Source organism: Phaenicophaeus curvirostris, chromosome 1 (assembly GCF_032191515.1).
Source record: "Phaenicophaeus curvirostris isolate KB17595 chromosome 1, BPBGC_Pcur_1.0, whole genome shotgun sequence".
Taxonomy (NCBI): Eukaryota; Metazoa; Chordata; class Aves; order Cuculiformes; family Cuculidae; genus Phaenicophaeus; species Phaenicophaeus curvirostris.
Window position 1 is genome coordinate 179,811,116 of NC_091392.1, and position 26,682 is coordinate 179,837,797.

Consider the following 26,682-nt stretch of genomic DNA (forward strand, 5'->3'; position numbering starts at 1 on the left):
TGAATGCACCAAAAAAAATCAGAAGTTCTATCATTATTTCAAAGTTGCAGTAGAAGAGACCTTATTTTCATTTAATTAGGGATGTGTCCCTGCCTGCTGTGAATTATTGTTATGGTGCTTTATTTCTTCTTCACCATTTCTTTTGCCTTTTCTTCTTTCAAAGAGCTAAGCAGGTTGAGCTTAGTGAAGACTCCTATTACTTTAGGGTGTCTTGGCAATACTAACTTCAGGATTGGCTTCTGCTGTGGTAAGTTGCAAAGGGCCTGGCACATGTCATTTTACTGTAAGACCGCTCCCTTTTTTCCTCTCTTGTAGACAGACATGGACGCACACCCCTTATTCACCAGCCCTCCTTCCCACTCACCCTGTGGTCTGCTGGCTGCTGGTACTGGAAAAGGCTGCCCTTGCAGAGACAGGGCCAATCTTTTCCTTGATGGCTTTGCAGGCTCCTGCCTATGCAAACATGGGGTGTGGGTGTAACCTCTTGACTCATATTACAGCCAGGTTTTGATGTCTTCAACTGCTTTTGTGTGTCCAGACTGTGCAGATGAGCCGCTCGCAGCACTGATCACCCTCTTCATCTCCACAGAACATGAAATCACAGAATGGTTGGGGTTGGAAGGGCCCTGTGGAGATCAGCCAGTCCAACTCCCCTGCTAAACCAGGCTTACCTGGAGCAGGATGCACAGGAATGTGTCCAGGCAGATTTTGAATAGTGCCAGAGAAGGAGACTCCATACCCTCCACAGGCAGCCTGTTCCAGTGCTCCGTCACCCTCAGAGTATTTCCTCACGTTGAGATGGAACTTGTGCATTCCAGTTTGTGCCTGTTGCCCCTTGTCCTGTTGCTGGGCACTAAAAAGAGTTTGACCCCATCTTCCTGACACCCACCCTTTAGATATTTATAACCATCCATGTTTATAAATAAGAGATGCACAGGGCACCTCTGCATGGGTCACACTCACTGTCAAGGACAGGCATTCCCTAGCAACACACCAGAACACTATTTTCTGAGTGCAGGCTGGAAGCCCGACATTCTCATATGACTCCAGAGGCTGAGGCAATGGACACGTGTCTCCGTGTTAATCCATCCCTGGAGACAGCCCCACCCCAGGAGCTTTGAGCAAAGCCAAGCGCCCTTTGGTTTTAGGCTCCAGATCTCAGAGGATCAGACTTACATGACTAGCTCTGAGGCCTGCGATTCTGGAGATGGTTCTTTATTGACCCACAAGCTACCACCAAGAGCGAGCGCTGCCCACAGGGCTGGGAGTGAAGATGACAATCAGGCTAAGCCGGACCATGGCCTGGGTTGCCACGTCCCCTGCCAGCCAGAGCTACGGATATGATACTTGTAGAGGGCGTTAGTTCTGGAGAAAGTACTTGTCTCTTGCTCTCCCCATCTGCTGAAACTGGCTGGCAAAGGAAAGAAGAATTTAGCACTGCATGAAGTCTGGCTACCCAGAAAGGCAAGAGGAAAAAAAACCAGAGATAGAAATAATGGGTGATCAGTAATCATGCCTTTAATAGCTTGTAAATATTTTTTTTTAAAATTCCAGGCAACTAAGATGTACAGTTATTGTGTATATCTGACATCTGAAAAAAACATGAGTTCACAATCTGTTCCATTTCATCCCTTTTCTAAAGCACATAAATTAAAGTGTCACCCCAATATACAACAGTTTTATAAAGGAAAAAGTCTTGTTCTGTTTTTACAGTTCAATGTCGCCCTTCTATCTGGATCATTAGCTATTTTAGCTAGACAGCTGTCTTACAGCAAGTAGGAAAACTCAGAACTTAGGCTGTCCAGAAAAATTCAAGAAATTTCCACTCCCTGCTCTCACACTCCACTTCCTAATAAAGCATCAGAGTAACATTTTCATTTCCCACTAGAAAACAAAAGATCCCAAAACTCTTCAAACACACCTGGCAAACATTCTTTAGACCACAGAGCTTATTAAAATTAAAACATTAACACTGTGACCATTTCCCCTTCTACAATTTCAGTGCAGATGGGGATGAACAAGGATGGAAAATGCCAGACGAGAAGTAGCCTTTGGCACCTAGACCTGCTAAATATTCTTCTGCACTTGGTTTCGGTATCCAATAAAGACTCTCAGCTTTGAGAGCACCTGCAGCTCCCAAATGACTCATGGACCCCAGGCCACTCAGCGGTTCAGGCTGAGGCCATTTCAGCATGCTCCTGTTGAACTTTGCTCAGCCTCGCCTCGCACAACTGGGATTTGAATCCAGATGGACCTGAGGACCTTCCTCTCGCACTGGTGTTGGGGCTCAGCCACCTCAGTCACTCTGGCCACCACCCAGTATTATTCCCACTGGAACTGGGGACAGGCTTCTTGCTGATTTTAGTTGGTACGGGCTTTGTCAGAGGGGCATCGATCTTGCCCTCTTCCCATCGGGGGTTACATGGGCACCATGCACCTGGGGCTGTTCCTCATTGGTCTGCTTGAGAGCTGGTGGGAATGGCCTGTGCTCTAGCGCAGGGAAAATCACACACAGGAAAATAGGAGGCAGGCAGAAATAGCTCTTCTGGCTGATGTCTTCATCCATTCCCTAGCACTGAAAAGGAAACCTCTCATCTAGGGGAAAAGAAACTTAAAGATGAAAGAACACAAAAATAAAGCAAAAACGTGATCTTCAATGCTTTTTTATCTCCTACTGTTTTGACTAAAGAACCCGATCTATATGTGCAGCTAACTCCAGAGATGAAGGTACTCTTTCATAGTCTTGTGTGTGTGCAGCACTAAAGAAAACTCACAACTACAGGTGCAAAGGAACAACGTCAACAGTCCTCAGAAGACCTACTCTGTCCATTCACCAGCAGCTCAAGTTGGCTGACAAAGTTAAGCAGAGGTTCATTCTTCTTGAGCGTAAATCTGTCAAACCAGCTTCTATTACAGAGACAGTCTAAACTGACATAAATAATTATAGATTTGATTAAAAATAATATATTATTCTAGATTTTTGTTTTTTTAGTTTTCATGTAAAACCCCTCTACTCTTGACATCTAGGAACAAAAGATGAAATAAAAACCAGGTACTTGCTGTGCCTTCTCAAGTACTATTGTGGTGTTTATGGGACACAGAGGAACTTAACAAATGAGAGTAATGCCTACAGTGGAAAACGAGAAGAGTTCTTCACGCCGTTGGCTTTTTCAAGTCTCGGATTTGCTTAATCAGGTAGTTCTTCTCATCAGTGAATTGTTCGTCATCTGTCCTCTCTTTCTGGAAGTTGCTCAGAAACTCAATTAGCTTGGGTTGGTTTTTCAACAGGATCTCCACAATAGGCTGCGTTTTGTTTGGACTGGCCACAAAAACCTAACATGCAAGCAAATCCAGGCACAGAGAGATACAGAGAGAGAGACAGAGAGAGAGAGGAACATCAGTCACAATATCACTGTAAGTTATCTTCTAACAAGTCAGCTGAGGCTGGCAGGCAGATACTCTGCTGCTACACTCCTTATCCCAAGACACAGAGAGAGGACTTAAAAACACGTTGGTTCAACAGCAAACTGAAGCAAAGCTATGTCTGTGTGTGGTAGCGCTTCCCTTTAATTTTTCTCTTTGTTGATAAAGCGTTTGATTGTAAACCTGCTGTCAAGAACGAGCTATCAGTTCTGAGCCTCTTCCACATGCAAGACTTCAGTACAGAGAAATTAATTATCAGGAGATTGGAAAACCTTTGTGTCGGTAGTGATATCATTTCCATACTAAGCAAAGCCTAAAATTAGACTTGCCAGCTTTATTTTGGTTTGGAAAAACGTCAGAAGCTCCACTTCCCCTCGCCTAATCAATTTAGGGGAGCGTGGAAATTTCCAGCAGGAGAAGCTCTGTGGTGTGCCCGGTGCCATCCCTGCCCTCACTGAGCCGAGCAGGGGGGCAACACAGGGAGGAGATGTGACACATCAGTACTCACCTGGCAGAGCCAGCAGTGCTGTGCCTTACTAGGCTTCTCAAAGAGTAATTTTTAAGAATAATTCTAGCCATGCTCTGACTTTTCCTCCTGCAAAGCCTAAAGCTGCAGAGGAACCCCTACACCACAACCCTGTTTCTTTAACATGTTCTGTGTGGTATGTGCTGACTGACACTTAAGGCTGGTTGTAAAGGCCAGTGGTGACAAACTCTTCCCAGGGACCTCAGGATGCCGCAGAGATGCAGGCTGTGTAGACGTCAATCCCAGGGGCTGGAAGGGGTGGGAAGACATGCACAGCACACCCCCAGCCACCCTGGGAGTAGCTCCTGTATCTGGCTTGCGCTGAGGTTACCATGGCTGGTCAACAAACACCGCCCGAATGCTTGTGCAACAACATAAATAACTCAAGTTATTCTCTACCCGATGAGAAGAAATTAAGGATGGACAAGACTGGAAAATGTCCAGTTTCCCTCCAAGCCTGTTCAAACCAGAATGAAAACAAACATCTGCTGACAGTACAGAGTGGCATGTTGTCCGGCCAAGCGCAGGCGGCACTACCACTCGCTCAGCCTCCGGGCTGCTGGCTCCAGACCTGAGGCTCTCCTGCAGGTTCATTTATCTCCACTGAGATGGTGCCCGCATGAAAATCTGAGCCACATCCAGCTGCACAGGGAGGTGCTGTGTTACACAACGAAGAACATGCACACGCCATCCTAGGAAGCTGTGGTGCAGCCTCTTGCCCCCAGAAACACCGCCTCATAAAGCCTGGGGCAGGATTCCTACTGGACCCACCATGAGGCTTTGTACTCCTCAGTTAGGGGAGCAGTTATAGAAGTGGGGTGGAAAATGCTACACATGGGGGATAGGGGGAAGGAACTGGGCTCAGTACACATCAACAGTGCCACACTAAATACCTCTGCCCAAGCAGGGAGGTAAGACTACTTTTTTTTTATTCTATAAATGTAAGGCAAAGCATGTACTCTTAAACCCTGGCATCCTGGCTATAATTCCTGCCTATGCTTTTGTCTCCTCTAGATCCTTCCTCCTCAGGTCACTCCTAGGAGTTCCTGCATGAAGGTACTTTTCCCTCTGTTCTGGGGAAAGAGCTGCAACCTCTGCCATGCTGGGGGAACACTCCCATGCCCCAAGTCTTTCACAAAGTCTTCCTTGACCTTGTGGCTAGGCCATAGTCCCTGTGATGATATAGTACCTACCATTATTCACATCGTCTGTGCATAGGCCTCCACATCACCTTTCTCTGATTACACTGAGCTATAATTCAAACAATTTAGTTTTATGCCTACTTGCCACCTAAAACATCTCAAGAGTAGCACCAACAGCCCCAACTCTCAGAGATACCTTTAGAGTAGCCACTCTAAAACAACAGCTTTCCTGCACAATGCTCCAAGCACTCAAAGTGCAACATCTTACAAGGGACACATCTATTGGTGGGACAAAGAGACAGTTCACAGCGCTCACAACGCTTGACAGACTGTCCATAGCTGAATGTTTCGTCGCTGCCCGCAACATCTGAAAGCAACATCCCCTCCTTTGCAAATAACTTTGATATGCTGCTCTCAATGCATTGGTTGCCCTTAGACTGGGAAATAAAAGGCTTGGGGATGTAAATCACAACTGAGTGTACTTCACAGCTTTCTAGTCTGTGTCCTATCTAGGGGACATGAATCTTGAAATCTCATGGGTATGAATGCTTGGCTCTGGCTGAGAATGCATCAGTTCGCGAGCTCAGCTCAAGCAGCCCCATGATGCAGCTCCCCACGTGCTGACCTACACCATGCTGATGGAGGCTGGATACTTCCAGGATCTGGGCTATAATAATCCCTGAGTTGTCTGGACAAGCTTCCTTTGAGAAAAGCAGTACATAACCCTATGGGCAGGGATCAGGAAAGTAACCATTACCAATCTTCATTAAAATTTTTTAGTTTTAGAGTTCAGTTCCGCCTTTGTGACAAGAAGGAGAAAATCACCATGTACACTGGCAGGACCCATATTCTCAGAATTAATCTGATTACGATGCACATGGGATCCATTGAAGAAGACCTGACCTTGAAGTGCTGAACATCTTCCTTCAATGTATATAAGGCCACCTTATAACGATAGCTGAAGGCTCACTCTCAACATGAAGAAATCTAAATCATTCTTCTTGTAAAAGCTACCTGGTCTGCAAACAGAATTGGAAGGTTTTAGTGGCAAACCTTGTAAATACCAGTATTTCATATTGGTCTCACAACTGGCATTACCATAGCGAAGAATTAAAAAACCTAGTTGAATAGAAAATATCATATCCTGTTTATCTTCCTGTTCTATTATTTATAGATTTTAATCTTCCCCTTGCAAAACTGTCAAACTGAACATTCAAACAAAGATCATCTTGACTGCCAGTCTTGCTCCGTGTCAACAGGGACTTGCAAAGAGAGAACGCTAAAGGACCAGAAAATTCCTGAAATGTTATTCAATACTCTGGCTAAGCAAACAAAATCAATTCTGCCAGTATCAACTAATCAGCTCCACAAAGCCCAGGATTAGGACCACCACGAGACTTTACTTTAAAAGAGGCCCCTTCATTGAGAGCTCTGTATTGTCATAGAGGAGGAAATAAATCCCTGAAAACAGAAATCTTTATTAATGATATCTGTAACATTTCTACTAAAATGAAGTTTAGCTGAAGCTAAAACCATTTCTGCTAAAGTTAAGTTTAACGAAGCTAAAACACTTCACAGAGAACTTTGTTTCACCCATAGTTTTATTATGAAAGGTTGCATGTTCTAGAGCACTTAATTCAGATAGATGAGAGAGACAGAGACCCAAAATAAAGAAAGCACTCTTATTAAAATTCCAAATCTAAAAATAGATGCTTCAGCACACTTTCATTTTGTGAATATTTGCAAAAGGCCTGGAATGAAAATCAACTCTGAAGCTTCAGAAGTTTCCTCTCTTCTCCACTAAAAGTCATGCACTGTATTTCTTCAAACAAATACCAAGATCACTTGATTAGAGAATCTGACCTTGTTTCCTTACAATTAATAACAAGGCGCCACCACCCTCTGGGACTACAGCACAGCAAAAGCGATTACAGTTCTTGGATACCCTGGATTGAGTATTTTAAGACTTACCCTGGGGTCACGCACAATCTTACTGTGTCAGGAAACCGCACAGTGGTGCCCTATGGTTCATGTTGCTTATAGCACAACGCTTCACATAACCCTTTTTGCCCTTTAAACCCTCTAACTAAGAAACAGAAAGGACACATCCCCACACGTGTGGCTTAAGTTTTGTACCAAGAAGAAACTGTCAGTGCAGTCAAATTATGTGAGGCCATTTGCAGAGCCAGCTGCAGGAGGTAGCTGTGTGACATACACAAAAGAGAATGGAAAAATGAAACTAAGGTCACGAAACACAGTGTACCCATTCTATTTTTAGATTTAAAGAGTAAAATATATTTTGCTAAATGTCTGCTTAAAAGCAAGAAAGTTGCATAATCCCAATTCACCGCTACAGGGTGTTTTCCTCAAAATAATCTAATTGTTTATGTGAAAGTCAAGAGAGCTTTTTATTAGCTTTTATGTACAGGCTTAAAGGAGCACCTGCTCCACGTTCATGTATGTCTGAAAGCTTTGGTCTCCTCTACAGGCAAACTTAAAGCAGCCTCCACTAATAACTTTCACAAATCCATCACAGGAGCAGGGGACTCCTTCCCAATGCTTGATTCTTAAAGAGCAGACGCTCAAGACTGAGACCACTCCACTGAAATCAATGCAGAGAAGAACTGGTGACTCTCAAAACCTACAATGATGGAGATTCCATTGGATTGTTTATGAAGGAGGAAGAAGGGAGTGAGGTTCATTAGCCTTTCCTAATGATTAAATACTGGCTAATCTCCATTGTCTGGGACTTCCAGCTTTGCAAAGCAACTGCAGGCCCTTAGGATGGTGCTGCAAGGCAGAAGGTCCATTTTGCTCAGGCAAAAGGAAGAGAAGGAGTTGGAGCTGGGATGGAGATCAAGCAGCTCCTCAATGGAGAATGAAGAAGGCACTGCAAGTGGGCACTCTGTTAGTTTTCCTTTTCCCACCCAAAGCATCTTGGATGAGTGAAATGTTCTCAGAGCTTGAAGGGGCACTGGCATTTTCAGCCATGAAGTGTTCCTGCAGAATATTTTTGCACTCAAGGTGCTCATCATTTCCATCTCTATCTTACAGTTTTATTCTTCAACAATTAGAAATTGCCTCAGGGAGGTAAGAGTCCTATGCCTTTTTTGGAGTCAGCTGAGGCATGGGAGTGTTGGAACCTGGAAGCTTACAAAACAAGCACTTTTTCATTTCAACTGTGCCTAACTGGTGAAACATCTAAATCAGGTAATTTAAACCCAAATCTTTTGGCAGTTCAGACAGAGCAGCAAGTATCCACTTCTCAGCAGATCTTTGATTTCAAATCACTGTGGTTAGGCTACTGTAATTTCAACCAGGACTGCACAGGTATTTTTCAAGCATAATTTAAAAATGCAGGCACTGTTTAAAATTTATGAGATTAAAAGACGAGGACAAGATTCCTCTCCCAGTTACATCACTACAAAATTATTAAGACTGAGAAGAGAAGGCTCCAAGGAGACCTTATAGTGACCTTCATTACATGAAGGGGGCTACAAGAAAGCTGGGGAGGGACTTTTTAGTAAGGCTTGTAGTGACAGGACTAGGGGAATGGCTATAAACTGGAGAGGGGCAGATTTAGACTAGGCATTAGGAAGAATTTCATCACCATGAGAGTGGTGAGGCACTGGTACAGGTTTCCCAGAAAGCTGTGGATTCCCCATCCCTGGAGGTGTTCAAGGCCAGGTTGGATGGGGCCTTGGGCAGCCTGATCTAGTGGGACGTGTCCCTGCCCATGGCAGGAGGGTTGGAACTAGATCTTTAAGGTCCCTTACAATTCAAACCATTCTATAATTCTATGACAAGAGAATCAAGCTGAGGGACACTAACCCAGAAACAGGAGGCAGGGATGCTGCAGAACAGGTCACAACCAGCCAGTAGTGTTTTCCCCCATTCTCTTAAATATTTAAGGACTTCCTTCAGTAATTCTCAAGAAACTAGAATTCAATTTAAGAAATAAAATCAGAGGAAAATGCTCTTCCCTGTCCCACTCCACAAATGAACACTGCTATTCTCTATAACATATCCTATAACTACCATGCCCACCAGGGAAAAACTGAGTACTTCTACATCCAGCTAGCCCAGATCTCCAGTAAGGATCTGAAAGGGCAGCTCCGCTGCACCTCTAGAGTTATGCTAGTGTGCTGCTGGTGGTCATAAATAAGCAATTTCCAGCTGATCAGGTTCTGCAATTTCCCTATAGCAAGCACTACGCATGTGAAATAGCGTGAGGCACACCATGGCACCATTTAAATGCTGCTGATGGGAACTGTTGAAGAAAAACAACAGCATCCCTTGATGGTTACTACCTGAGGACAGAGTTTGGCCCTCCAAGCAGAAGAGACACAACATTACCACCACACACTGTTCTACTGGGCAGCTGAAGGCCTCAGGGTTATGCCCATGTGGCAGCAATCACAAGTGGTCAAGCAAGGCTGAGCCTACAATATCTCCACTCTAACTGGAAATGGGATGCAACACACTGGAAAAGGAAAGGAAGGGAGGAATGGGAAAGCAGAATGGGAGAAACAGCAACGTATGACATGGTTGCACACTGGAATCCTTTCAAGTTATTCCAAATCCTTTCAAATGCTTCTTAAAATAAGCAAAATTAGCTGTTCCCAAGGCCTAGGCCATGCATATCATTATTTCAGGAACAGCAACTCATGTGTCTTGTATATAACAATCTGTCGTTTACTCGCAGAGCAGCTAAGAGAGCCCAATCCTCTGATCCCCTCCCTCCATAGGCATCTCAAAGGCTGCAAGTGTTTGGAACCTGACTGCTTTCTTATCTTGGAGCCACATACCTCCTGATAAGGAGGAGGAGTAAAGTTACTCACAGTGGTTCAGCTGACTGTGGAGGAAGTCAGCAAGGGAACAGCTTACCAAGCTGCTTATTTCACGGAGGGATTTTTTTTTTTTTTAATGCTACTTGAAGCCTTTTATTTTGGAAACAAAAAGCTCTTTGGAGATGCTGCATATCCTCTAAGCCTCCACAGTGCAGATCTGAAAGCTTGCTTCCAAATCAGAAATGGCAGAAGTGCAAAAAGCAACAAGTCAACCTGAATTTGTGGAAGGCAATGTAACCTTCCTGCAACAGCGTGACTTTTGGTAAGGGCTGGTGCCTTTCTTAACCATCCTGGGGAATGATATCCTCTCAGGCTCAAAATTCCTCTTCTGAAAATGGTTAACAACTCTATTTGCATAGTTGGAAATGAATGTTTTAATTCCAAATTAAAGGTACTTTTGCATAATAATACAACTCACTACCTGTTCCAGAGCAGAGAACTTTTTTTGGTAGAAAACCAGTAATTTTTTCACTTGTTAGTATTGATCATCATGAAAAAAGGGACACTGGCTGGGTCTGGTAATTGACTAAGACTGCATTAATGATCACTGCAAAGGGATGGAAGGATTAAACTCATTTCAAGCTTAGACTTACCAAATCTTTTTTTTAAAAGCAAATTGTTTTCACACTGACACACAGCACTAGCACCATCTACTTTTAGTCTTAATATAGACTTTTAAGACTTTAGGTTTTTAATCTTCACCTAGAATCATGTGGCAGAATGGCCTAATAGTTGGGGGAAGGTACTCTGGATACTGCCTAGAAGCTGTGTATTTTATTACTTGTAGCATCCACCTCATTGCTACTTGAGTAACTACCCTTAGCCCAAACCAAAATGCTGCTGCTTTAGATCTCACCTGAAGGAAGGTTAACAGAAATCAGAGGCTGAGTGATAGAAAGGTTTTCAATTAAGACATTCTTAAACACTGGAAGTGACTGTAAACCCGAGCCTTTAGCCTTATTTTTTTGGACTTTCTCTTGCCCACCCTGAAAAACACTTCTATGGGGAGAAGATAAAGTCCCTACAGCTCACACTAGCTCACCTTGAACACATGGAATGCTTCAAACTGAATGTTGGGGCTTTTATCCCGCAGCAAGTTCATCATTAGCTTCAGATTTTCTGGTTTGCTGATGTATTTTGTCATGATGGCAAAGTTGTGTCGATCCAGAATCAATTCACCCAGCAGCTATAGAGGCAATTACAGGTTTTTCAGTTTACCACATTATTTTTGAATGCAAAGAAAGCAGCAACATATTTTAATGCTTGTCTAAGAAGTTTAAGTATCATCACCTTAAAAAAATAAAAAACAAAAAAACCCTACATCTGTTGTCATGTAGTGAGTTGCTTAATTCCCAGTAGTACTCATCTTCTAAATACTACAGAGAGGGATCCCACACATGGGCTGGGTGTAATAAGAGCTGCTGTGAACCAGCTTGGACAGAAGCAAGCCCAGTGCAGCTGTCCCACAGAGGCACCTTCATTTCGTTTGGATGTTACATTAACATCCCTATCTGGTCTCACCTCCGTGTTATGTCAGACTTGGTGCTGCAGCAGCAAACAGCACCAGACAGAAACATTCCTGTTATTCTCCAACTCATTTTAACCTCAATTATGAACCAAAGTACAGATTTGAGGTCAGAGGAAAAATGACAATGCTTGTTCCATAGAAACAGCCCAATGCTTCTTTAGAGATTCAGGAAAGAAAATTCACAGTGAGCTCTTGTGCATTGTAAGGGCAGCACCCCCAAGCACTTATTTCTTTTTTATTAGAAAATATACAGCTGCTCCATTGCCCTACATGCATCTTCATATTCTGCAGAACATGGAGCTCAAATTTAGAAGGAAAATGCTGGGAAATTTTACCTTCAAAGATTGTCTCTTCGTTACATAATTTTCAGAATGAAGGAGTTTTTCATAATCCTCAAAGATCTAGAATAACAAGAAAACACAAATTAATTCAAGTCAAGTCCATCCTTCCTCCTCCCGGTCCTTCTCACACCCCGAGGAGCAGCAGTTTGCAGCAATGCTACCCTTGAACACTTCACTGCAATGCCAGGCCCAGCTCTCACAGCCTTTTTTCTTGGCTGGTTATCACACAGTGAATTAATGCCCAGGAACACTCTTCTTCCAAATACTGCAGAGATGGATACCACATATGGACTGCACATAACAGGAGCTAGTGCAAGCCAACTAGGACAGAAGTGAGACAGTGCCTGTGCAGCCTTCTCTTACAAGACAATAAACCTGCTGCCAGGACACGTGGGTCCAGCACGTAATGTCCACACACTCATATTGTGGTAACAACGTGCTTTGTGATTTAACAGAACATCCCAAACTGGTGGTAGCATCACATGGCTCATGCCAAAACCCCCTGCCACCTGCCCTGAGCACCCTCACTCGTTAAAGCCCAACAAGGGTCAGTAGGAGTAGAGCGTGTCCTGGCTTTTGCAAGATTGGGCCAAAGGAATCTTGTGGTCAAGCAGACTGAGAGGGCTTGGGTATGTTCAAACCACCTACCAAACAAGCAAAAACCTCAACATTGCTGTCCAGGAATCATCTGAAACAAAAAGTTCACTTCCACAATTTATACTTAAAAGTTTAAATGTGAAAATAAAGGTAGAACAAGGACTGTTCCAATGCTAGTGCTTCAGTACTATGAGAACAGGCTTGCAGAGACACTAATTTTGCTCCAATTAAGCTGCATTTGTGACTCAGCAATAATAAGCCTGATCTTTATTTAACCTTCTTGGTAACTCTAGAATTCAAGAAATGGAATCACAGAAGTCTTTGGCCTTTTTAGTTTGGCAATGAAATAAAGAATGCCTCAGGTAACATGAGAATATAACCTGTACTCTAATTCCATGATGCATATTTGTCCAATTTTAATTGGTTTAAATGGATTTTTTCTGACCCACATTTGGTTCAAAACCAAGCCAAAAAATCAAAGTGAAAAATGGCAGGAAATCAAGGGACTAATTGCCTTAGGATGGCAAGAGGAATACTAAAACCTCAGTCTCCCTGTTAGATACACATGATTTCCAATAATGCTAAAACTTCTTCCACTAGTTTTTCTCTTCTGTCCAAAGTATCTCTGACACCAGTATGGCCCTATTGCTGCTGGAATATCACAAAGTGGTCGTTCTTGTAGTGAGGAGCCCAAAACTGATCACAGTACCTGAAGGGGGCCCTTCCAGTATCTGAAGGGGCTACAAGAAAGCTGGGGAGGGACTGTTTACAAAGGCTTGTGGTGATAGGACTAAGGGGAACGGCTACAAACTGGAGAGGGTCAGATTTAGACTAGGCATTAGGAAGAATTTCATCACCATGAGAGTGGTGAGACACTGGCACAGGTTGCCCAGGGAAGCTGTGGCTGCCCCATACCTGGAGGTGCTCAAGGCCAGGTTGGATGGGGCTTTGGGCAGCCTGGGCTGGTGGGAGGTGTCCCTGCCCACGGCAGGGTGGTTGTAACTGGATGATCTTTAAGGTCCCTTCCAACTCAAACTATTCTGATCCTATGGTTCTATGAAAAATGTGCACGCATTTTTCCCCACAATGTATTTACATACAAAGTTGACAGTTCCATTCACGCGTGAGAAGACACAATGCATGCAAAGAGGAATAAAACTTATTTTTAAATTGCCAGTTCTCCTGAAACCTTGGCATGTGTCTGTGCGCATGCAGAGGGGTACCTGCATTTCCAACGCCACACAGGAATTCTCCTTTAGTGAAAGCAACAGTTTGCAGTCCTACATGACGATTTGATGTGGAGCATGAAGCCCTCTGCTATGAAAGCGCACTTTTTCTAGCTAAGCACAGACAGATTTCAAAAAAATTGTTCCATCATTTCCACTTACCACATCGTAATTTTGTTCCAGAAATTCTGCTACCAACAATTTGTGTCGCGTTAATAGGTCCTGGGGAAGAACAGAGAAAGGTTATAGTGTGCCGATTAGATTGTTCTCAAATGTATTTTAGCTTTTTTACCAGGTCATCTTTTAGAAGGTATTTACAACATCATTTCCATAGACAGAGAACATTTAAAAACAAAACTGCACTGTGCGTTCATTAGGATTTTAGGGAGAATTCAGTGAATACTCATTGATTCAATATAAAACTATTCCAACATTCACACTTTTTACTCCTTTTCACTCCCACCATCACAGAATCATTAGGTTGGAAAAGACTTCTGAGGTCATCAACTCCTGTCCACTACTAAACCATATCCCCAGGCATCTCATCCACCTGCCTTTTAAACACCTCCAGGGATAGTGACTCAACCACCTCCCTGGGCAGCCTCTGCCAGTGCTTAATAACCCTTTCTGTAAAGAAATTTTTCCTAATGTCCTATCTAAACTTCCCTGACGCAGCTTGACACCATTCCCTCTTGTCCTATCATCTATCGCTTGGGAGAAGAGACTAACATCCACCTCTCCACAACCTCCTTTTAGGTAGTTGTAGAGAGCAATTTGGTCTCCCCTCAGCCTCCTTGCAGCTAAACAACCCCAGTTCTTTCAGCTGCTTCTCGTAGGACTTGTTCTCCAGCCCCTTCACCATCTTCGTTGCTCTTCTCTGGACAAGCTCCAGGACCTCAATTTCTTGTAGTGTGGGGCCCAAAACTGAACACAGTATTCGAGGTGCAGCCTCACCAGTGCAGAGTACTTAAAATAAACTGGGGTGGGAGAAAGGAGAAAAGTAAATCAACCCTTTATGGAAGGATCAGCCATGGGCCCAAAGCCAAAAGTGATCTACGTGCCCTCTCCACAGCTGGAAATGATGCTAAGTTTGATCAATTGCTATTGCTCATCTCCAATGAATACAGCAAGGAAGACTCAAATTAATCCACCATATATATACATTTGTTTATTTAAAGCCTAAAAGTTAGGCACCAATCTAAGCCAGCCAGCCACACTCCCTCTACAGCTACTCCATCCCCAGAAAGGAGTCTCAGGTAGGTGGGATGAATCCCTGCTGCAGCTCTTTTTCTGCAGGTGGGCTCACTGACACAAGCAGCAGCAGATATCTGGATGGGATGCCTGCCATGCTAAAAGGCCAACTAATTCAAATTTAAATGAAAGCAACCTCTGTCACAGGATGGGAATGCTGGTGCTCAGCGACAGATGCAAATGTTCAGTTCCAGAAGAAATCAAGTCTCTTTACTGGAAAAATAGCTATGAAATGAAGTGGCCAGTTTGAGGCATTTAAGTTTAATTTTTATCTTATTGCCTCTTTTAAAACATAACATTGATCACAATAAATGCCTGATGAAGTCCATTCAAGTTGATATTTTTTCAGTGAATTAGTTTCTGCTTTGATTTTCATAACGTTTTCCTTGGTTTCCCTACCTAGTCAAAGACTGAAGCTGATGAGCAGCTGAAGCAGATGCACAGACACATCCTCTGCAGCATCACAAATAAAATAAATCCTTTACATACTAATCCTTTAATTTATTTTTACCATCAATTACAAGAGGAAAGCAGAGTGCTATAAAACCCAGTACATTTTTTAATACATTCCTTTATTTAGCAGGACTGCAATGACAGCAGTCTAAAAGGCTGAGTGCAACAAAAGTGATTCACAAGCTGTTATGCAGCACACTTAGGAGGCAAGTACAACATTTTTCAATGGGAGGCACAAATGGAATATAATGCAAAATGAGGTTTTCACAGAAAATCACAAGAGAGCATGCAGCGGCAGTATTCCATCAGCACTCTTTCCAGCCACTGCTGTTACCCTCCACAGCTGACTGTATCTCTAAACACAAGCCGTTTTCCTCTGCATTTTAGCAGCTCCGTTTCCTCTCTGTGGTGCACCTGGCTGAATTTAATTAAGAAGAACATCTCCAGATCATAAGAAATCCCAATACGTCCCTCTACTATAAATATCCTCAGACTTTGATGCCATTTAATTAAGCCTTCCCCTGGAGCATAGACTATGTAAGGCTTTCAGCTCTGAACCAGTCATCTCAGTGGCAACACTACAAACCCAGCCGGGGGGGAACTGAACCAAACACAGGAGTTGAGTAATCCAGCCAGCAAGCAATCATAGCTCTTATTTTTATGGTATCAGACATTAAGTAGCTCCACATTTCATGATTCGGTCACTTCCACATCACTTCTTGCTGTTGCAGCTATTCAGAGTAACAGACAAATAGGAGACGAGATGAACACTTGTTTTGCTTCCAGAACTGACCAGGTATCAAGTCAGACAATTTAAAATAAGAGGGAAAAAATATTTTTTTTTAAAAGGCAGTTTATATATTTTCCCTGAGCATTTTAAAAGGTGATATCTGCCCAATGTCACAAAGGCTTGTAGTGATAGGATGAGAGGGAAGGCGTATAAACTGGAGAGGGGCAGATTTAGACTAGGCATTAGGAAGAATTTCATCACCATGAGAGTGGTGAGGCACTGGCACAGGTTGCCTAGGGAAGCTGTGGCTGCCCCATCCCTGGAGGTGTTCAAGGCCAGGCTGGATGGGGCCTTGGGCAGCCTGGGCTGGTGGGAGGTGTCCCTGCCCATGGCAGGGGGGTGGAACTGGATGATCTTTAAGGTCCCTTCCAGCCCAAACTATTCTATGATTCTATGATTCTATGCTGCTATTCATTAACGGGTGATTTGAATTGGTAATTCTGCTCAACTCATTACTGAAGAATGCAACATTATTGCCATTATGCAAATCGTTACCCCATTCAGTAGGTTAGGGAAAACCAAGGCCAGGTTTCAGTATGTACTGAATCACTGAGCTGAACATTCCTCACAGTTATTAGTAAGGTCTATCAAAATGTGGTCCTAATTAGCTTTGGGAGGAAAGAATGAACAATGTGTTTCTACGACAGCAAGGAACCCAATGATAGAAGAAAAAAAGAAGTTACATCTATATTTAGCAGTCTTTACCTGAAAAGAATTTTCTCTAGCTTTCTTGAATTATTTTTCAGAAATAAATTAATCTTCCCTGTACATTAAGATCATAAGCACCAAATTTTGCTCAAAGCCTATACTAGCACCTTGCAGGAAAGATGGTGGGACTTTCTACAAAGGCTTGTAGTGACAGGGCTAGGGAGAATGGCTATAAACTGGAGAGAGTGAGATTTAGACTAGACATAAGGAGGAACTTCTTCATAATGAGGGTGATGAGGCACTGGCACAGGTTGCCCAGGGAAACTGTGGCTGCCCCATCCCTGGAGATGTTCAAGGCCAGGTTGGATGGGGCCTTGGGCAGCCTGGGCTGGTGGGAGGTGTCCCTGCCCATGGTAGGTGATCTTTAAGGTCTCTTCCAACCCAAATAATTCTATGATTCTATATTAACTCTAAGAAATTTGGCAAGTTTCACCCAACTTCACTTTTAATACAATATAGACTCTATACAGAGTCTACGCTGTCCTTTCACCTACTCAGATTGTAGCAGTAGTTCCTTACACTGAACCATGTGTCACAAATGTAAGCAGATGAATACATTATAAAACAATCAGCAGGCACAGAATTAATTAACCTTGAAAGTCAAATGCAGAAGGGTCAGCAAAAATTATAAGGATTTCAAAAATTAATTTTAAATAATTGCTTCTATTTACTTGTTGTGGTCATGATGGGTAGTGGTTTTGTCTCCAGGGGAAGATAGGGAGAGAAGATGGTTATGCATTTTACAAGAACTGTACATAATACACGATTAATTTGAGTTTTAACCGCAGGTCTTTTATGAAACCATTTATCAACCACAGAAACAGTTCATCCCCTTTAAAGGTAAGGGAAGCAGGCACAGCAAGAGACCCCCTTGGCTTAACTATGAGTGTCTGAGTCTGCTCAAAACCAAAAGAGAAGCGTGCCAGAGATGGAAAAGTGGATGAATACTCATTGAAGTAAAATACTGGCCCACAGTTAAACAGAAGAGGTGAATTAGACACCAACACCACTGAAAAGGCAGAGGTTCTCAACACCTTCTTCACCTCTGTCCTTCCTAGCGCTGTTGGGTGCCAGGCCTTGGGAACAAAAACTCGGGCTGATGCAAACACAGACCCACTGTCAGTGAAAGAAGAGTTGGTTTGTGAGCTGTCACAGGAGCCTGACCCCTACAAATTGGTTGTCCCCAACAATATCCGTCCAAGGGTTTTAAGAGAGTTGGCGTGTGTTGTGAGGCCACTCTCCATATGTATGAGAAATCATGGAAGTTGAGGAATGTCCCAGAAGAGTGCAAGGCAGATAACGTCACCCCCATCTACAAGAAGTTCTTAAAGGAGGATCCAGGAAATTTAAGTGAATCAGTCTTCAGTCCCTGGGAAAGTTAGGGAATGAATCCTCCTGGGGGCTATTACAAGTCGGATTGGGAAAAGTCGGCACAGAATCACCAAGGGCAAATCATACTTGACAAACCTGACAGAATTGTAAGGGTGTAACATGCTTGGTTGGTGTGGGGTGAGCGGTGAATATTAGTTTTCTCCAAGACTCTTGGTATGATTTCCCACAGCCTCCTCTCAGAGGAGCTGATGCATTAAGGTGTAGACAAGGGCTTATGCGGTGGGTGGGGAGCTGGCTGACAGCCACCCCCAGAGGGAGGTGGTAAATAACTCCTTTTCCAACTGGCACAACCTTGTCTAGACTGTGCTTTTGCCAAGAAAGGTTGGACCACATGATCTTTGAGGTCCCTTCCAACCTGGTTTTCTATGATTATATGGTTGTATGATTAAGAACACTAGCAAAATATAAATCTGCATTGAATTAAAGATTCTTTGCAGACTTGATCGCTGTTGCAAGCCCTCTTACAAACAGACAAAGGATTAACTGTGTCCTTTACTGAACAATAAAAAAGGCAACACAACACTCAGTGATGGCTGCCATTATTGACACAACACTATGATGCAGGTACTGGATAATTTACCTTGAATGTAGCAAAGGCATCAGAAGCTATATCAAATGTTGACATTTCCACATATTTAAAAAAGTCTCTGAACTGTTCGGAAAAAAGTATGATCTTGGCCAAGGGTTCGTGCCGGATACACTCTCTCAGCATTATCCCACAGCGTAAGGCAACACTTGGGGATTCATATCTGAAGAATGAAAAGAAACAAAACAAATTGAAACCTAGAAGAACAAAGATAAATAGGTGCTTTTCCAGCAATGGGAAACTTGGTAGCACAGGGAATGCATGTGCCAGAGGGGACACAACACAGGAGCAGCAGCTCCCAGCCAGAGCACTGTACCCAGCTTCAGGACCTCAGCCCAAAGCTAAGGAGGAGACACAGAGATAAGGCTGCCAGCACTTCCCATCACAAACCTCTGCCTTCCCAAGCCAAAATGCCTTTCGGTGTAAATGTGCATTACATCTCCTTTCTGTGGAAAGACTGGAGGGAAAACGTAACATTTTACCCTTTAGGATTGATGAGAAAGCAAAACCCAGACAATATAACAACCTCCCTTTTCACATTTAATTCTGAGCTCTTCAGTTTATCCAAGAAAAACATAATGCTTCATGACCATCCATCACCTCTCCAGTGTCCTACAGAACATCGCTCTAGAATATTAATGTCTACCGAGGAAGGTAGGAAGAGCCTATCCACGCCGTCTACAGAGGATTAAGCATTCTGTAGCTGTGAAGATCTTTGTTTTTTGTGGTTTAGAAGGAATTCTGCTCAATCCCTCCTCTGTAGAGGCTAAAACTTTGTTCAGGAGACAAGTATTTGCTCTTCAAGTTAGAATCCTGTTACAGCACAAGCACTCCAATAGTCAGGAGCCAGCACGCTTCTTGGTCTCAGAAAGGGAGGGAGGGGAGAGGCAATTCAGACCATCATCTATTTCTACAAAGTCTTGATTTCTTTAAAGCTGAAATTAATCTTGAAACAAAACTGTTAGAAATACAATTTAAAAAAAATCAAAAAGGTTAAAATCCAACAGTTAGGAAGGACTTAAAATTAACTTCTTCCAGTAAACTTCAGTCATGTGAAAGTGATGAAGTCAGTCCAAGGGGACAGAAAGCATGCTCTGTTTTAATAAGATGGTTATACTATATCAGAACTGTGTATTATCACACAGAGCTTATCAGCATCATTTTTCCTTTGCACAATTAATTCCTATCACTAGATCAAAAAAAAAATAAATAAATAAAAACACAAAACGCCATCTGTGCTGTGAGTGAGTGGGCTCTCAAATTTACCACCAGCTTGCAATTTAAAAGAATGGTAGTGTTTTGTGAGCATACCAGAGCTGCATGCTCCAACCTGATGTCAACAATAGTTGGCTTAATGAAAAATGAACTAGTATTCCAAACAGGCAAACAGAACTTCCTACCCTCAAGGAAATGCAGGCGATCAAGCCCCTCTTTTTTTTTTTTTTCATTTTGAAAGACATTTGCAAATGTGAAAATGTAACACTTTAGAGAGTGGAGATTTGCCGGTGTTTTCCACTGAGGCACGCCTCTCCTCGACTCCATTAACAGGTACACTAATTTCCAAGCAAAAAGAGGTGGAGTTGCTCCTAGGAGCACAGCCAGGAAAATATTTAATAGCTGGCTAAGGAATATTTTGGTTGGAATAAAAGCAAATTACATTGTTTCCAGCACAATAACTTTTTAAAACGTAAGTATCAACAGAATCATTCTTCGTCAAATGTTCCATTATCTGGAAGTGGGTTATGGACCTTTGGCTATTCACATAAGCGAGGGAAGTTGGGTTTGGCTCCTGGAATATGCCTGGAAGAAGTTTCCAGGCTGCCCAGTCGTAACTGGCATGTTCTTTACACCCACACTTACATGCAAAGACACCAGGCAGGAATGAGAGAGATGTGTTTCAAAATCACTTCTAATGAGCAATTAGTGCTCTATGCTGATGTACATAGAGCAGCAGGGAAAAAAAAAAAAAAAAGGTAGAGAGTTCTTCTCTGTTTGGATGAATTTGCAACCTAAAGAAAGGCCTACATATTGACTACTGGGGGCAACCAGAAAAGGAAATAATGGACTTGAAATATTTCAAAACACTGATTGTGGAAGCTGAAAGAGGCACAACTGAGAGTCAAGACACATCTTGGCCCAAAGGGAATTACACTTGCATGGCTAGTGCAAGGTAAGGAGCATAGACAGGAGATTAGGAAGGCATCATCCTGTGAGAGACAAGATCTTGACCAACAGCTATATTCTGACCTGATTTTACACTAACTTCTATAGCTTGTGTTTCTCCTTGGATAGGGAGTTTTTCCTTGAATAAACTCAAGGGGAATTCTGCAACTTCAGCCAATTCACCATTAAACCTTTAAAAAAAGCTTTTTAAAATCATCACAAAAACATTGGGGCAGTGACTGAGTATAATATAGCGCATGGCATGATGTATGTCCACAAAGGAGCTTATAGATTTGTCATTTGTAAGAAACAATGCAATTGCCAGAAGCTTCAAGACCTCTGCAGTCACTGTACTAGAGGAAAAATATTTTAAGTTACAAAGGAACAAAGTTATTTCTGGGATAATGCAATATGCTGAGAAAAATCTGCCCCAATTATATCTGGTACTCTATATACTAAACACTTTATTCATCTGAAATCCTATTCATACACAAAGCCTGCACGCACAGAATATAAGATATCATTTTAATGCAAATCTTCATGCAACAGAAAGGTCCACATTGACCTTAAAAAAAAAAAGTAGGGAACTATGCGCTGTGTGTTTTTCTGAAGCTGAGGTGCTGGAAGGAAGTAGGCAACAAGCAAAATGAAGCCTAAAAGGTAAGAACAGTTATCTCAAGCTGTCAGTGCCACTGGAGTATTAGGCAGGAAACACTGGGTGGGAGCTCTGATTCAGGATCCTTCCCACTCAACAGAGCTCACATTATGCAACGAAAAAGCAAGCTTTTGTTGATGCTGTTGGGAACTGACTGTCAGGGGGCAGAGGAAATTTTGCGTCCAATACAAGCAAAACAATGACAAGTCTTCACAATAGTCCCAGGCCATTTCTTTTATTGTCTTGGTTAAATTTTTCTTTTTTTTTCCTCCAAATAATGTCATATAACAAACACTGAATGGTACAAGCCGGACAAAACCACTTTCCATTCCTTTAAGCAGATTTTGACTTAATATATTTCATTTAGCATTAAATAAACAAGAAAACATGTCCTCAAGTCACGTTTTCAAGCGGCGGTGCCTAACATGAAGTGCCTGCTTCCCTTGTGTGCTGCAAGCTGCCTGTTCAGGGCCCTGCCCTTGCTTTAGGCATATACCTTAAGTATTGTTTCTAGACACTCCTGGCAGCAGGACACAGGCAGGTAAGGCAATATCACATTAGACATCATTAAGCTGTTTTGCAGCAGCTGCTTGGATATGATTTGGGCTGGATAGGACTGTCTTCTGGACTATTGCTGATGAATTCAACACTGCTGTCTAATAAGAAACTCCAGAAATGGCACTTCTGATACAGTGCAGTGCTGAGAAGAGATAGCCAAGAAACCACGAGCAAGGAGCCTGAGGACTAAACTGACATAGATGCACTGCTGCACACAGCAGCAGTCTCCAAACAGCACCTCAGTGATGCCACTTAAATGCATCCACTGGGTCAGGTTACCTACACTAGAATCTCTGTCGGCAGAACATATGCCTAACATAAAATCTTTACTATCATCTTAATATTCTTGGTTATTACAGATGCCAAAGAATATCTGGGACATGATCCAAAAATATTTTTTAACTTTACACAAAGCCCATACATATGGTAGTGATACATGTGTGACGTGCAAAACCAAAATGAGTGAAAAAGCATGGAGAAGACCACAAAAGCAAAGACAGAGAAGAGGGAAGAAGATGTTTGTATCTATATGGGAAATTGAAAACAGTTGTACAACTTAATGACAACTGAGAGAATTATCATCGCTGCCCTGAAACAACTACTCTGAGGTTTATACAAATAGTGAATTTTAATAAACAAATGAAACCAAAATCCACTTAACTATTTTACTGGTTTCCTTTCTGAGGAAGCTGGTGTTTAGTAAAATGAAACAAGTCAAGATTTTCAAAATGAAAGCTGAATCATGACAAATCACTTTAGTTGTAAGATCAAGGCTTAGGTCAGCCTGGCCACCCACCTGGGCTTCCCACCAACCCACCTGTGAGGAAGGCAGCGGGTCCACACCTCCTCCTGTCGCAGCAACCAAAAGCTTTGCTGCTGTGTTCAATCACAAGCCCACAGCTCTTGAAATCCCTAGTAGTTCTATTGGCTGCTTTTTTTCCCTATTCAGCTGTGCTGTAATGTGGTCAATTTTGAAGGAAATAAATAAGTATTTTAGAGGACTCTCACGCCTACCCCTCTCCTGGCTTGGGTCTGCCCCTGGGAGAGGAAGGAGATTAAAAGGAATTTTACCCTTGGGACTGCAGCCTTGACCAGCACAAATGGTGCTTCAGTATCTTCCTAACCGTGGGTGTGGAGCAAGTGGTAAAAATACAAATCTTAAGCTTCAAGAGAAAAAAAAAGACATTTTAAGAAATTAGTTTTCTTAAGTCCCATTGGTTTAAAAGGCCTCTCATGTTTTTGAACGTCTGACAGTAGTGTGACTATACAACTACTATGACAGTCCATGTTTTTTATATGGATCAGCCAATAAACACTTCATTTCTACATCAGTTCTTTAGTCCTAATCACATATATTCTCTTTTCCTTAAGGAAAAATAAACAAAATCATAAAGCTTTGGATTCTCTGGCTTCTGTGGTTTAGAAAACTGCAGGAAACTGAACAGAAAACAGTAGATTTCAAGAGCTGGAAAAGCAAAGCTTCTCACTGAATGAGAAGGTGCTTTTCCCAAATGTGAAGGGAACAGAAACTTCAAGAGTTTTAGGCCAACGCTTGTGCACTCCTGGATGCAACTACAGCTGATGTCCTCTGCACACAACAGTCTACCCCCTGGCCAACTTACCTTAGGAACCACAAGGTTATGGCTGAGCACTGACTCCCTCAAGTGTTAAAAAAAAAAAAAATTAATGCTGAAAGATGTGGAGTTAATTACTGAATTAATTAAAGTTTTTTATACACGGCTACAAGCATTAGAGAAGTCTGGCCAACAGACAAAACTATCCTTTCTATGCATTTTTCCTTCTTTCTGTTCTACCACATCATGGTCCAGCATTTGACTCCAGTTATTTACAGACACCACTGAACGTCACTCCTTTAATGCAAGCAAGTCCAAATGAAACTCAGCAGTCATCAACGAAGCCACTCAAGAGTTGAGGGCAGGAACTGTGCAGCAGTCAAAGGCAATCAGCACATAATTATTCCAACAAGAAGTTTGGTGAAGAAATCATGGCCAAATAAAATAATTAAAAAGTATAGTTAAACAGAAAGAAAGTCAATATAAAAGGAACAAAATAAGAAATCTGGAACAAAATCTGAATATTTTTTTAAACTAAAAGTGAGAAAGTAGATTAACTGCAATGCCAGCATATTTCAGGCAATGCTCTTTAATAAAAATCAAATAAAAGCACCCACCCTTTTAGAAGCATGAAGAGGATATGTGGATGGGCACTAATGTATTCCACAGTAGGGCTGCGTGTGCCAATCTGTCTTCTCAAGATGTTGTTAAATATCTGGGAAACATCCTTTTTGCCCTGTTAAAGAAGAAAAATATATCTTCAACTGGAAAAAAAAACATGAACAAATGACCACTTACTACAATTTCTGTTTAAAGTGGAGATTAAACTGAAAACAAAACAGTTGGTCTCCTTTGGGGGCACTCCACAGTCCCACCACCTCATACTTGCTGTTTCTTCAACACCACAAGACTTCCTCTGTTGGGCGGCTCTGAAGAGTGATCCTTTATACTCATACCTTGCTTTTTCTAAATGAAGATGTGCATCCCCCTTATTCTGTCAAGCAAGTCCCTGGCTATCTTAAACAGCAACATTAAAGTGCCAAAAAAAAGCAAGCTATTTCCCTGTGCCAGAGATGCTTTGCCGCATGCACTATTGCTCTCACAGGCTGCAAATATAAGTCGTCAAGCTAGTATCAAGCATACCTTCCCACAGCTCAGACTTACAAAGCTAAAAGTTTTCATTATTCAAATGCAATCAAGACCAAGTGTGATTACGTTTTTGAAAATCAGAGTTAAATTTAAAACTGTGCCCATTATTTCACCATGAAGAACAAAATGATCACTACTGACAAAATGTCTGTATCACACAGATGTCTCCACTTTAGTCACGACTAAGAGCCTTCACTTTGTCCTACTTTTCTCCTGCATACACGTATCTGCACAATCACGTTTTGTCTTTGAATGCTTCCCCATGCAAACAGCTTTTCAGAAGGTCTTTCCAAATTATGTTCTATTCAGCCACAGGATTTGCCAATACATCTTGCATTAGAAGTCCTCTTCCTCCCCTGCTGCTTTCTCCCCTGGCCACAGGAGACAAATTAATGTGTGAAATTAAGGGAGAGGGGAGAACTCTGCACTAATGACCAGTAACCAAGGCACTGAGTCAACAGCAGGTCACTATGCACAGGGTTAGCTAAAGCAAAAGGTCACTTATAATCTGTACATGCTTATTGATCTGTCTGGAGAGGACAAACATTCCTTGGCGGAGAACTTATTGAACGTTTGAAGCCAAAGAGCAGATAGTTTCACACAGAGGGAAATTCCCTGGTTTCACCTCTACAAATAAATCACTGCTGAGAAACACAAAATATTCTGCTTTCCTACTCATTCCAACCCAGCTGGATTGGACACTCAGGGAATTAAACAGGACAACCAAATCAGACCAGGCCAGTCCATCTGCCTTTCTCTGCAACACTTCTGACCCTTGGACATTCTCTTAATTAAGTGAATTCTTTAGAAAGACATTCCATTCTCCTCTATCTTTACAACACCCTTAATGTATGTCTGGAATCTTATGATCTCCAGTGGCTTCAGCCGTTGCTCCAAGACAAAAACAATCCAGACAGACAAGCGCTGGTGAAAGGGAGCAGTGAAAATGGCCAAAAATTAAGTAATCCCCTCTGCCAGGCTGAATTTTATATTAGTTACTTAATATCAGGTGTACTGCAGCATTATATCCAGTATCAGAGAGGAAAGAGATAGATAGATAGATAGATAGACAGACAGACAGACAGACAGACAGACAGACAGATAATTATAATAGCAGAAAGGAGCTATATAGATCCCATTATATCAAATCTTCTAGAGACCAGTGACAGTGAAATCTGAAGAAATTGGTCCCTCTGGGTTCTCCTGGAGAGAATGGAGGCTGATAGCAAGGAACCAAGGCAGACTTCCCTCACCCCAGACATCTATAAAAATTGTAGGAATACTTTTGCAATGCTTCTCACTTGGATCTGTGACTCAAGTTTGTCGTATAATGAAATACATATGGCCACTAAAGCACAGGATAAGGCAGCATGGAGAGAAGACAAGACAAACCAAAATGGATGCCATCATTTGAATAAGAAATTTGATTACATATATACCATAATTTAGCTCCTGTTTCAAGACAAAGTAAGGGAAAGCTTCTAACATCAGCAGTCCTGGGCTTGTGGCTATTTACTCTCTTTTAGTGGCTTTACAGCTTCTGAACTTTCAGGCTTACACACAGTTAGTAATATTTTCTTTTTAATTGACTTTTTCTGTATGCACACCTTCCTCAGTTCTTCAAAGTACAACAACAAATTTCACATTTTAAATTTCCAAAAATTTAGTCTGATATTGATTCAGAGCTCCTGCTCAAAGCCAACTTTCATGTCTTATAACAGTATCACTAGCAAATTACGTCTTGTTTGAGTGGCAGAAGCAATAAACCTG

The 26,682-nt window shown here is 42.2% G+C and overlaps 1 protein-coding gene across 2 annotated transcripts in view; it reads right to left on the reverse strand.

Moving 5' to 3' along the window:
* Nucleotides 1–1,496: 1,496 nt before the first annotated feature.
* The window catches only part of CAB39L (calcium binding protein 39 like), a 65,321-nt gene continuing 40,135 nt past the window's right edge, over nt 1,497–26,682 (reverse strand). For both annotated transcript variants that reach the window (XM_069881522.1, XM_069881513.1), the window contains exons 4-9: nt 24,381–24,499; nt 18,808–18,976; nt 13,796–13,855; nt 11,805–11,870; nt 10,984–11,127; nt 1,497–3,333 (exon numbers count right to left, since the gene is read on the reverse strand). In XM_069881522.1, the coding sequence (XP_069737623.1) occupies nt 3,154–3,333; nt 10,984–11,127; nt 11,805–11,870; nt 13,796–13,855; nt 18,808–18,976; nt 24,381–24,499 (738 nt within the window). In that variant the 3' untranslated portion in view covers nt 1,497–3,153. The remainder of the gene's footprint in view (nt 3,334–10,983; nt 11,128–11,804; nt 11,871–13,795; nt 13,856–18,807; nt 18,977–24,380; nt 24,500–26,682) is intronic.